The 13,098-nt window shown below is 50.7% G+C and overlaps 1 protein-coding gene across 1 annotated transcript in view; it reads right to left on the reverse strand.

The window, feature by feature from the left end:
* COPS7B (COP9 signalosome subunit 7B) overlaps positions 1-13,098 on the reverse strand; it is a 23,315-nt gene that overhangs the window by 8,862 nt on the left and 1,355 nt on the right. The window contains exons 2-6 of the mRNA XM_015408644.1: positions 9,412-9,588; positions 6,425-6,500; positions 2,344-2,432; positions 1,240-1,442; positions 1,018-1,123 (exon numbers count right to left, since the gene is read on the reverse strand). Of these exons, the coding sequence (XP_015264130.1) occupies positions 1,018-1,123; positions 1,240-1,442; positions 2,344-2,432; positions 6,425-6,500; positions 9,412-9,573 (636 nt within the window). The 5' untranslated portion in view covers positions 9,574-9,588. The remainder of the gene's footprint in view (positions 1-1,017; positions 1,124-1,239; positions 1,443-2,343; positions 2,433-6,424; positions 6,501-9,411; positions 9,589-13,098) is intronic.

Raw genomic sequence — 13,098 nt, forward strand, 5'->3', positions numbered from 1 at the left:
CCAGCATCCTGTCTCACACAGTGGCCAACCAGTTCCTCTGGAGGGCCAACAACAGGGCAGAGAGGCCGAGGCCTTCAGAAGAACATCAGAAGAGCCCTGCTGGATCAGACCAGTGAGGGTCCATCTAGTCCAGCATCCTGTCTCACACAGGGGCCAGCCAGTTCCTCTGGAGGGCCAACAACAGGGCAGAGAGTCCGAGGCCTTCATAAGAACCTCAGAAGAGCCCTGCTGGGTCAGACTAGTGAGGGTCCATCCAGTCCAGCATCCCATCTCACACAGGGGCCAGCCAGTTCCTCTGCAGGGCCAACAACAGGGCATAGAAGCCGAGGCCTTCAGAAGAACATCAGAAGAGCCCTGCTGGATCAGACCAGTGAGGGTCCATCTAGTCCAGCATCCTGTCTCACACAGTGGCCAACCAGTTCCTCTGGAGGGCCAACAACAGGGCAGAGAGGCTGAGGCCTTCATAAGAGCACCAGAAGAGCCCTGCTGGATCAGACCAGTGAGGGGTCATCTAGTCCAGCATCCTGTCCCACACAGTGGCCAAACAGTTCCTCTGGAGGGCCAACAACACGGCATAGAAGCCGAGGCCTTCGTAAGAACATCAGAAGAGCCCTGCTGGGTCAGACCAGTGGTCCATCTAGTCCAGCATCCTGTCTCACACATCTGCCAACCAGTTCCTCTGGAGGGCAAACAACAGGGCATAGAGGCCGAGGCCTTCGTAAGAACACCAGAAGATCCCTGCTGGATCAGACCAGCGGTCCGTCTAGTCCAGCATCCTCTCTCATGCAGTGGCCAGCCAGTTCCTCTGGAGGGCCAAGAACAGGGCACAGAGGCCGAGGCCTTCCCCTGACGTTGCCTCCTGGCACTGGGATTCAGAGGATTAGTGCCTCTGAACGTGGAGGTTCCCCTCAGCCACCATTATGGGACCCCTGCGTTACGACAATGGGCTGAAGCGGGCGAGGGAAAGGCACAATGCCTGCGACTTGCTTGAACAGCTCTCCGGGTTGGGATACCCACCTCTGTCTCCACCTGCTGCTGAGTCCGGTTGTGGTTCTCTTTGTACTGGTTGGCTCGGAGCACCTGCTGCTCGATTCCTATCAGGACCGATTCGCACCCGTCACACCTGCAAACAAAACACCGGCGCGGTCAGCCGGTTGGAATTTCGGGCCAGGAACTGGAGCAGCGGGGGCGGAGAAGGGGGCGCCTCACGATCCACAGCCAGCCGGGCAGCAGACTTACCACTCCTGAAGTGTTTTGATGATGTTGCTGATGTCCTTCCTCTGAATGTCCCTGCCGATGCAGAAGTCCACCTCCAGCACCTGGTTCCGCTGGTCTAGCTTCCCCTGGATGATGTCCGTGTAAACGGCTTCGATGATCAGGTCTTCCAGCTCCCGCAGGTTCCGCATGTCCAGGTCTTTCAGTAACACAGAATAAGGGATGCACTGGGGGCCGGGGAGAGAGTAACACCCGTAAGAACGTCAGAAGAGCCCTGCTGGATCAGGCCGGTGGTCCATCTAGCCCAGCATCCTGCCTCACACAGGGGACGACCAGTTCCTCTGGAGGACCAACAGCAGGGCAGAGAGGCCGAGGCCTTCACAAGAACCTCAGAAGAGCCCTGCTGGATCAGACCAGTGACCCATCTAGTCCAGCATCCTGCCTCACACAGCGGCCAACCAGTTCCTCTGAATGGCCAATAACAGGGCATCTAATCCAGCAGGGCTCTTCTGATGTTCTTGTGAAGGCCTTTGTATTTTTGTATTTTTATATTTGTATATGAGGTATGAATGGGCCCTTATTTGTTATTTTAATTTGTGTTCAATAAATATATGTATATTTTTGTATGTTCTTTTTTGGAAAAGCCTGTCCATCTTTTCCTGAAAGTATCGTATTCAATTTGTCCATTTCTGCAAGTTCAGATATTTTAGTAACCGACTCTTCTCTAGTGGGTAATTTCTCTGCGTTCCAACATTTAACAACGAGAATTCTGGCTGCGGTCAGGATATATGACAAAATACATGTATCGTCACGCCCAAACCCTTCTCGTATGGCCCAGGCTAGCTTTCTCTTGTGAGATCTTGTGAGCCGGAGGCTAAAAAAAAAAGTGAGCTAGCTCACACTAACTCAGCTTAGAGGGAACACTGCTCGTGGGCCCAGGAACCAGCCGCTCTCTCTGGCTCTCACTGCTGCTCGAAAAGGCATCGAGTCAATTCCGAAACGGCCTCTCGTGAGTGACGGGGGATGGCTCCAGTGGCTCTGCCAAACCTCACACGCTCCCCACTGCCGATGCGCGCAATGGTGCCAGTGGTGTGCCCTTGCCCGGACGGCTGGTCTCTGACAGCTTACCTTCATTCTGGAAGCTAAGCTGACGATCGTTAAATGCTTCAACTTGTTCTTCTGGGCCCCCGTTAGCTCCGGCAGGTTGTTCTTGTTTGCTGTGCGAGAGATGGAATTTTTAAAGAATCTTGAGGCGCCCCCAACATGATTCTTACATGTTTCGGGCTCTTAGAAGCGGAGCTCTCTGGAGCAAAGAGGAATCTCCTCCCTCTCCCTGTAAGAGCTAAGCGAGTGGAAGAGAGCGCACAGAGTGTTCGGAGAATCACCTCCTCTGGAGAGAAGGGTCCGACCCACCGTTTAACCGTGCGCTTGTGTTTATAATACAAAAGAAGATCGATGAGGCGGCTGGCGCTTCAACACTTGTATATTTATTAAAATATTTATATCCCACCTTTCCTTGTGGTTCAAGGTGGCTTGCAAGAAGACTTAAAATCATTTCCAGTTTAAAACCCAAAATAAAATGGCAAACCCCAAATCCCCCCCCCTCAAAAGACGCCTGCAATTCATACACCTTCAAAAGCCCTGGCAAACAGCCAGGCCTTGCAGCGCCTCCTGGAGATCTCATAAGAACATAAGAAGAGCCTTGTTGGATCAGACCAATAGTCCATCTGGTCCAGCATCCTGTCTCACACAGGGGCTAACCGGTTCCTCTGGAGGGCCAACAACAGGGCACAGAGGCCTTCATAAGAACACAAGAAGAGCCCTGCTGGGTCAAACCAGTGGTCCATCTAGTCCAGCATCCTGTCTCACACTGTGGCCTACCAGTTCCTCTGGAGAGCCAACAGCAGGGCATAGAGGTCGAGGCCTTCATAAGAACACAAGAAGAGCCCTACTGGGTCACACCAGTGGTCCATCTAGTCCAGCATCCTGTCTCACACAGGGGCTAACCAGTTCCTCTGGAGGGCCAACAACAGGGCACAGAGGCCAAGGCCTTCATAAGAACCTCAGAAGAGCCCTGCTGGATCAGACAAGTGGTCCATCTAGTCCAGCATCCTGTCTCACACAGTGGCAAATCAGTTCATCTAGAGGGCCAACAACAGGGCAGAGAGGCCGAGGCCTTCATAAGAACATGAGAAGAGCCCTGCTGGATGAGACCAGTGGTCCACCTAGTCCAGCATCCTGTCTCAGACAGTGGCCAACCACTTCCTCTGGAGGGTCTACAACAGGGCTGAGAGAGCCTGAGGCCTTCCCCTGATGTTACCTCCTGGCTCTGGGATTCAGAGGTTTAGTGCCCCTCAACGTGGAGGTTCCCCTCAGCCACTACGGCTAGTAGCCATTGATAGACTTATCCTCTAAGAATTTATCTAATCCCTCGTAAAGGATGGGGCCTCTCTCACCCCTTCAGGGAACCCTTTAAAGGTCACAATCCATTATTAATTAATTATAGTACGGCATTGTGTGTGGAATAGCCAGGAGATCCTAAGATTGTCTGGCACCTGGAAGTTCTAGCTCTTAGCGTTACGCTAGTGGGCAAGCTAGACTGGTTTTTAGAGGCTGAGAGAGCTCTGAGTGAACTGGGACTGGCCCAAGGTCACCCAGCTGGCTGCATGGGGAGGAGTGGGGAATCAAACCCAGTTCTCCAGCTTAGAGTCTGCCACCCTTCACCACTACACCACGCTGGCTCTCATAACCCATACGCTACACAGAAACAAAAACGCAACACGTTAATGCTTTGTTCCTAGCACCTAATTCATTTTGTCTCAAATTTTTGACAAGTGTGTGGAGGAACGGGAGGGATGACACTGGGTGAACAGGATGAAATGCTTTGATAGGAATTGCACCAGCAATCCCAAGCACAGAAGGTGTGAACCTGGGCCTCAAGACGTTCAAGCCCAGGGAAATGCTGATCACCACTTTGGGGGCAGGAAGCAATTTTTCTCCAGGCCGGTTTGGCCGGGGATCCTGGAGAGGGTTTTTTTTTTGCATCTTCTGGGCATGAAACAGGGGTCACTGGGCAATGCTCTCTCTAAGCTATGGAGACTTGTGAGCAAAAATTCTACCTTGTGAGCTACTGGCATTAAAGTACCGAGCGAGCGATTTGGCTGCTGCATCAATGAGTTTGCTCTGGTGCCGTCCTTCCTGAGCTGAGACAAAAATGTGTGAGCTGGAGGCTAAAAAACTGTGAGCCAGCTCACACTAACTCAGCTTAGAGGGAACACTGTCACTGGGGGTGTGTGTGGGGGGGGAGGAATTTGTGAATTTCCTCCCTTGTGCACGGGGTTTGACGAGATGACCCTGGAGGTCCCTTCCAACTCTATGATTCTAAATCCATTCAGAATCATGCACTCAATGCACAATGCACTCGGCACGCGACTGTTTTCGTTACAAAACAGCCTGAGTGTAATACCTCAGTTGGGCGGGCGGCCCAAAAGAGCCACATCACTCTAAAACGCCATGCCCATAAACGTGGAATGTGTCGACTGAAGTTATTTGTGTGTTGTTTTTACACGTTTAACCGGTTTTCTAAGAGTTATCCCTTTTAAAAAGTCGACCAGAACATCTTTGTTCATACGACAAATTTTGGATCAGCATCAAGTTTAGGTATCGGGGGGGACAGGACGGGAAAGACTAAAATCTTCATTACAGCAACCAGTTTGGTGTAGTGGTTAAGTGCGTGGACTCTAATCTGGAAGAACTGGGTTTGATTCCCCACTCCTCCACTTGCACCTGGCTGGATGACCTTGGGCAAGCCATAGTTCTGATAAGAGCTTCTTCCTTTATAAAGAGGAAGAAGAAGAAGAAGAAGAGATGGGATTTATACCCCGCCCTTCACTACCCAAAGGTGTCACTGTGTGACAGAGTGCTGGACTGGATGGGCCATTGGCCTGAGCCAACATGGATTCTCTTATGTTCTTATATGGAGCAGAGGTCCATCAGTGGCTCTTAGCCACAAGGTACAGACAGGAACTGTCAGTCTGCGGCAAGGGATAATCTGTCTTAGGCCATCCAGCCAGGTGCAAGTGGAGGAGTGGGGAATCAAACCCGCTTCTCGCAGATTAGAGTCCGTGCTCTTAACCACTACACCAAACTGGCAGGTTTCAGTTTCCCACATTTCAAAAGAGCCGGGGAGCTAAAAGACACTGAAATGAAAGCAGGAAAGGGAAACCAGTGAATTAGCTCTGCTAGACTGCAAGCTTCGAGGAACAGCCTACACTTGCAAGGTTCCAGGTCCAATCCCCACCGTCTCCAGTTAAGGGATAGCCAGGCTTGGAAAAGCCTCTGGTAGATTCACTGGAAAGCCAGGACACTCCTCATCTGGGCAGACCGAGCAGGGCCAGACAGGCCAATATAAGGACATTTGTTCATCTTTTAAGCATTCTGTGCTAGGCCAGAACTAAGGGAAATAGATTACGCAAATGGGGCGGCCCCAAACCCGGGAACTATGTATTAAAATCCTTCAGGGCCAACACTGGCTACACTGGCCGCGTTACTGATATTTTTAGCTCCCCCTTAGCGTCCCAGATTGTGCAACACAATCTTGGGGCTCTTTAGCTTGGAGAAACGACGGCTGAGGGGTGACGTGATCGAGGTTTACAAGATTGTGCATGGGAAAGAGCAGGCAGAGAAAGAAGTACTTTTCTTTCTTTCTCACGATACAAGGACTCGTGGGCACTCCATGAAATTGCTGAGCCGTCGGGTTAGAACGGATAAAAGGAAGTCCTTCTTCACCCAAAGAGTGATTCACACATGGAATTGACTGCTACAAGAGGTGGTGGTGGCTACAAGCATGGATGGCTTCAAGAGGGATTTAGATAAGCATATGGAGCAGAGGTCCATCAGTGGCTGTTAGCCACAAGGTATAGATAGGAACTCTCGGTCTGGGGCAAGGGATGCTCTGTATTCTTGGTGCTTGGGGGGGGGCAACAGTGGGAGGGCTCCTAGTGTCCTGGCCCCACTGCTGGACCTCCTGATGGCACCTGGTATTTCTGGCCACTGTGTGACAGAGTGCTGGACTGGATGGGCCATTGGCCTGATCCAACATTGGCTTCTCTTATGTTCTCTTAATGCTCTTACTTCGTTTTGCTCCCCTAGTGTGATAAAAAGCTAGGGAGGGTAGAAGGGGGTTCTTTAGAATTCCAGCCTCGCTTACCTACATAATCTGGGTATGTTCCATAGGCAAATAGATTCAGCAACTGAAAATAAGCAGCGTTGGCTCCTTCAGCAAGCTGGGGGGGGAAGAAGAAAGATAAAATTAGACCCGTTAGAGGCCCGTTGATCCACAGCCAAATTGAGTTATCTGGCTATTGCATCACAGTCTAGCAAGCTTGCTTAAGTCGAGGAGACGGCCCCGCCCTCTGCTCAAGGTCGGCTGTTTCAGCATCCTGCGGTCCAGGTTCCCTGTACGAACCTCAGGGACAGACCGCAGGGTCCCAGAAGAAAAGATGCACCATGCTGTGCTGCATGTCACATATCCTTCCACAAGCAGACTGAAGAAGAAAAGAAGAGGAGATTGGATTTATACCCCACCCTTCACTCGGAGTCGCAGAGCGGCTTACAAACTCCTTCCCCTTCCCCTCCCCACAACAGACACCCTGTGAGGTCGGTGGGGTTGAGAGAGCTCTTTCAAGATCTGCTCTTGAGAGAACAGCTCTGAAAAGGACTTGTGACTGACCCAAGGTCACACCAGCAGGTGCACGTGGAGGAGTGGGGAATCAAACCCGGTTCTCCCAGATTAGAGTCCGCACACTTAACCACTACACCAGACTGGCTCTCAAACTGTGCCAGCTGTGCAGGACTACCACCAGCGTGGATTGCGTGAGACTATTGGGAAACGGACATGATGATCAATGCCGCTGTGTATTTTAAATGTCGTGAGCTGCCCTGAGTCGCCAGTAGGGGGAGTGTGCGGGGTATAAATAAATAAATAAATGTGGGCGATAACAACTTGCTGGTGATTCCCGGCCCTTGGGAGGTCTGGCTGTCCTCGACAAGGGCCGGGGCCTTCTCGATGCTGGCCCCGACCTGGTGAAACTCTCTGCCGAACGTTGGGGCCCTGCGGGATTTGATGCAATTCCACAGGGCCTGTAAGGTACAGACGTTCCGCCAGGCTTTTGGTTGAGAGCCCCTCTGAGCCGCGGCGGCTCAGAGCACGTGGCTACCTAGGAGACCCACGTTCAAATTCCCACTCAATCATGGATAAACAGGGGACACGGCCAGTGTTCCCTCTAAGCTGAGCTGGTGTGAGCCAGCTCACAGTTTTTTAGTCTCCGGCTCACCCATTGTTGTCTTAGCTTACGTTCCGCCAGGCTTTTAGTTGAGGGCCCCTCTGAGACGCCGCGGCTCAGAGCACGCGGCTACCTAGGAGACCCACGTTCGAATTCCCACTCAACCACGGATAAAACGGAGCTTAGAGGGAACACAGGACACGGCTATGAATAGTTAACTTAAACAAGGTTATACCGTGCAAAAATTTGTAATGGATAAATAAACGCATATGACTGTAAAGGTTATAATTGCGCTTTATCCCAGATATAATAGTAAGCAGGGGTCATTTCGTAGAAAAAGAGGTGCAGGAGCTCATTAGCATGACTCATTAGCATATGCCACACCCCCTGACATCACCGGAAGTGTGTCAGAAGAAGGCAACACCCACCGTTCAGGCTCCACTGGACTGTTTTGGATTGCTAGCTATTGGGGGGGTGCAGGTCTGTCCTCGCAGAGGAGGGAGAGCTTGTACCTAAATAAAACTTAGTCTTAAAGGTCCCACTGGACTGTTTTGGACCGTGGGGGCTCTGCAACTTACCTGGCTGCTTCTTGCTCTGACTGAGGGCTGCTGGGAGCAGGGGGTGGGGCTTGTTGCATGTGCCCGCCCCTTGGGCTCTTTACTGCCGGAGCTCTGCTCCTGTGCGCTCCTGCAGGAAATGACCCCTGCCTACGGCTGAGAACAGCAACCAGGCCTATGGTTGAGGGCGGCAATGGTTCCCCTCCTTTGCCCTCCCTTTACGGAGCAAGGGCAGGAATTGGTCTGTAAGCGCCACCTCGTAATAGCTACTGGAATGTTATAACTGTTTGTTGATTTCGATTGTAATTTTATTGAAATGTGGTTCACCGCCCTGAGCCCTGCGTGTAGGGGAGAGCGGTCTATAAACTGAAGAAGCAAACAAAACAAAACCTGATCAGGATGGCTTTGCATGCCTTCACATCAGACCCTGTCCTCCAGCATTACACTGACAGAGAAATGGGGGAGACAGACTCAGGAGAGGACGCCGAGAGCAAAGTTTAAGGTGAATCACAGCCCTTATCAGCTAGCTCTCCGTAAGCGAGGCCAGAAAGGGTCCCAGCGTTCTCTAACGCTCCCAGTGTTCTGAAGACCAGATAAACATGTGTAGTTACTGACACCAATGAGAGATGCGCTGAGTCAAATGGTGCTTCCATAATGCTACCTGCTTGGTACCAATTAGAGATTAAGAACATAAGAGAAGCCAATGCTGGATCAGGCCAATGGCCCATCCAGTCCTACACTCTGTGTCACACAGTGCCCAAAAATACCAGGGGCCATCAGGAGGTCCAGCAGTGGGGCCAGGACTCCAGAAGCCCTCCCACTATTGACACCCCCCCAAGCACCAAGAATACAGAGAATACAGAGCCTCACTGGCCCCAGACTGAGAGTTCCTATCTACACCTTGTAGCTAATAGCCACTGATGGACTTCTGCTCCATATGTTCCATATGCTTATCTAGTTCCCTCTTGAAGCCGTCCATGCTTGTACACAGAGAGTGTTTTAAAGGTAAAACCACCTCCCCAATAAGCGAGGACGTCACACCGTCCCAACAGGGCACACGGGGATGGAGGCCTCTTTTCAGTTCAGAGGAGATGGCCTAAGTTCTTTAGGCACCAGCTCTTCAGAGACGGAAGGAAAGCTGCGGGACCTACATGCCAGGATTGCCTTGACTCAGGTTCGGCAGGGTATGCTTTACTAACAAGAGCAAGACAGCCACAGTGAAACATGGGGCCTCGGCAGAAGCCCTCCCTTTCGCCTCGATCCCATCTGGTTTACTGCCCATTAGCAGGGGACCCTGCTTGCAACGGAAGGACTGGGGGAGGGGGGGGACAAGTCGCACATTTCGCCACGCTCACCTCTTGCACGTTGGCCAGCTCCAGCAGCTCTCCAAAGACGTAAACCCCGGGGGCCTCCAGCACTTGGCTGATGAGGGCCGTCAGAGCTGACCCGCTGGTGCCTTTGGCTAATAGAATAAACTGCTCAAGGAGATTAGAGGATGGTTTCTGCTCTCCTGCCATTCTAGAGCCTTCAGCCTGTCAGAGAGAAAGAGTGGGTCATTAATCCTCCCACTGCTGTGCAAATGTTTTGAGCATGTTTTTATTTTCAGCAGGGCTCTTTTTGTAGAAAAAGCCCACCAGGAACTCATTAGCATAATAGACCACACCCAACAGCAGGAACTAATTAGCCTATTGGGCCACACCCCTGACAGCACAGCTCATTAGCACATTAGGCCACACCCCCATGTTACCAGAAGTGTGGTTATCCAGCCACACCCACCTTTTGCTTCTTATTCTGTTTACCTTGTTTGTTGTCAAAACCCAGGGCTTTTTTGTAGCAGGAACTCCTTTGCATGTTAGGCCACACACCCCTAATGTAGCCAATCCTAATGAGTTCCTGCTGTTGGGTGTGGCCTATTATGCTAATGAGTTCCTGCTGGGCGTGGCCAACTTGGGAGCCAGCTGGAACTCCGTTCCTGTGCGTTCCTGCCCAAAAATAGCCCTGATTTTAAGTTAAAAAACCCCTTTGTGTTTGTGTCCTTTATGAAGTTTATATCTCCGCTACCTGGCATTACAGTTTAGGACACACATGGCCCGGCCCAACAAGGTCTCATTTATGTCAGATCCGGGCCTCATAACAAATGAGTTCGACACCCCAGTTCTATACCCAAAGAATGTTGTTTTCTTGTCTGCTAGCATCAGCTAGAAAGATACTCTAACCTACAAGGGAAAGGCCTTACTATTTAGTAGGCTTTCGTTACATCCTAATAAAATCTTAACATGATGAAAAAATCCATATAACCAGAAAACTATGAATATTTTGAAAGAAAAAAATCATTATATTCCCATTCATACTACACTACTGCTATGCTTAAGAACAATACAGGAGTGTGGCAGGAGCTAGTTCCCTCTGCTTTATCCACTGTTTGGAAAAACTGAATCCACAAGAGACGAAGTGCCTTGTTTACGAGCTACAAAGGAGTCTTGACATTCAGCAGCCGAACGCACACATGTGGAAGGCTAGCAGAAGGCTCTTCAGGATTACTGCCTTCATTACCCAGAATGCATTTGGAGGGCGGGGGACAGTAGCATAGCTGAAAGGCTGGACAGCCATGATGATAAAATCTGAATTCCTTACATGCAAGTATCTCCCAGAATAGGGGTGTCAAACATAAGGCCCGGGGGCCGGAACTGGCCCATCCAGGGCTGTTATGCGGCCCGCGAGTAACTAGTGCCAGGGAGGGAACAGGAGGTTGCTTGGGGATGGGTGGACGGACGAGAAAAGAGTTTCAGGCATTTTGACTACCAGCAAGGCCTTTGTTGCCAGCTAGGTACTAATTTCCAACATCCTGAGCAAAATTACACCTTTCCTAAACCCACTGACCTCAATGGGCTTAGAAGGCTATAATTCTGCTTAGACTGGCACTGCAAGTGAAACATTAAAGTATCTGACACCATTCATTCCTCACACAGGCTACAAATGCTCTGGTAGAAATTGCCCAGGTGGGAACAAATCCCCACATTGGTTGTACAAAAGTTTCAGAAACCCAACAGGAAAGCTTAAAGATTCAAGAAAAATGCTTAAAGACTTTCAAAGGCAACCTCTTGGATTCCTAGGCCAGCTGTAACTTTAAGGCCCCCCCCCATGCCTTTGCATCCATTGGCCATTAGTCTGCCAGTCTTCATAAGAGGATTAGACACATTAATGGAGAACTTCATCAATGGATGCTAGCCAGAACAGATAAAACGGCACCTCCACAAGATGGTCAGGGTGGAGCAATGTTCAGAGTGTTAGACTAGGGTCAGGAAAGTAAAAAATAGGTGCCATCAAGTCATGACTGACTCGTGGTAACCCTTCATGGGGTTTTCAAGGAAGAGATCAGAGGTGCTTTGGCACAGCTTTCCCTGCATTGCAACCCAGGTCTTCCTTTATCATTTTCCAAGCATGACTGACCCCTGCTTAGCTTCCCAACTCTGACAAGCTCAGGCTAGTCTGGCCTGTTCAGGCTGGAAAACCCCAAGGTTCAATCCTCACTCATGATGAAGCTGACTAGGAAACCCTGGGCCAGCCTCTCTCTCTCTCTCTCTCTCTCTCTCTCTCTCTGCCCAACCTACCTCACAAGGCTGTTGTGAGGATCAAACGGAGGAATGGAGAGTCATGTATGCTTTTGATGAGATCCTCAGAGGAACAGCAGTACAGAAATGCTCTAAATAAGCAAGAATATAAGGAGGGCCCTGACCCATTTAGTCCAGCATCCCATCTCAATCAGTCATGCCCACAAAACAGGGTGTATGGACCAACCCCCCCCTCCCACTTTCCTCCTAGCACTAGTATTCAGAACTTCACTACCTCTGGATGCAGAGATCCCCTTTGGTCATGACAGCTGGTAGTTATCGGTGGACTCCTCCAAGAACCCATCTAACAGAACTCCGCCTTTTATAAGCCATCTAAGGTAAGCAGTCCTCACTGTGGCAATGAGTTCCACGGTGGAATTACTAGCTGAATGAAGAGGGCTTTCTTGCATAGATTTGTGTGCTGACACAAGCCGTATACCTCTCAAGACCAGCGTGGTGTAATGTGTTAACAGTGTTTGGAAACACCTGGAGATTTTGGGGGTGGAGGCTGAGGAGGGTGGGTTTTGTGGCGGGGAGGGACTTCATTGGAGTATGACGCCATAGAAGCCACCTTCCAAAGCAACCATTTTATCCAGGTGAACTGACCTCTGTCGCCTGGAGATCGCTTGTAACAGCAAGAGATCTCCAGCCACCACCTGGAGGCTGGCAACCCTAGACTAGTATCTGGGAGCCCCGAGTTTGAATCCCCATTTGTGCCATGGAAGCTTGCTGGGCGACCCTGGGCCAGTCACACACTCTCAGCCTAACCTACCCCGCAGGGAGAAGAGAATGACACAAGTTGCTTCGGGTCCCCACTGGAAAGGAAGGCGGGGTACAAGTTCTTTATTTCCTCTGTGCCCCACATTTCTCCCCAATGGGGACCCAAAGCGGATGTCTTCCTCCTGTATTATATCCTCACAACAACCCCATGAATTAAGCTAGGCTGAGAGAGGGCGATGCTGCATCTGGCATTTGCTTCACGTCTTCTCAACTGGGAGGGGAAAGGTGCAGCTCAAAACCACATTCAAATACACCGGGGCAACGCCGTACCGACTGCAAAGTCACCCCTGAGCGGCCATAAATCTATGCAGCCGGTACCATAAAACCCGATGATCAAAGAAAGTGAAAGCAGCATGCAGTGTAGAGGGTACCTGAGGATGCGGTCACACACACTAAACAATCCACTTCCAGTGCAGTTTTCAACTGGATTTTGCCGGCTGGCCCTTTCTGCCCTCTCCTTTCAATCCATATTCACCGCCCAAGCAATTCTGCACTGAAATCAAAGTCAAGCTTCTTTTTAATCCAGGTTCCCCCCGTTCTGCACTAAAATCGAGTTCAACCTTCTTTTAAATCCAGGTTTCTTCCCTGTTCTGCACTAAAATCGAGTTCAACCTTCTTTTTAATTCAGGTCCACCCCCCCCCATTCCACCC

This window comes from Gekko japonicus, unplaced genomic scaffold, assembly GCF_001447785.1.
Source record: "Gekko japonicus isolate JY-2015 unplaced genomic scaffold, Gekko_japonicus_V1.1 scaffold1891, whole genome shotgun sequence".
NCBI classification, from domain to species: Eukaryota; Metazoa; Chordata; class Lepidosauria; order Squamata; family Gekkonidae; genus Gekko; species Gekko japonicus.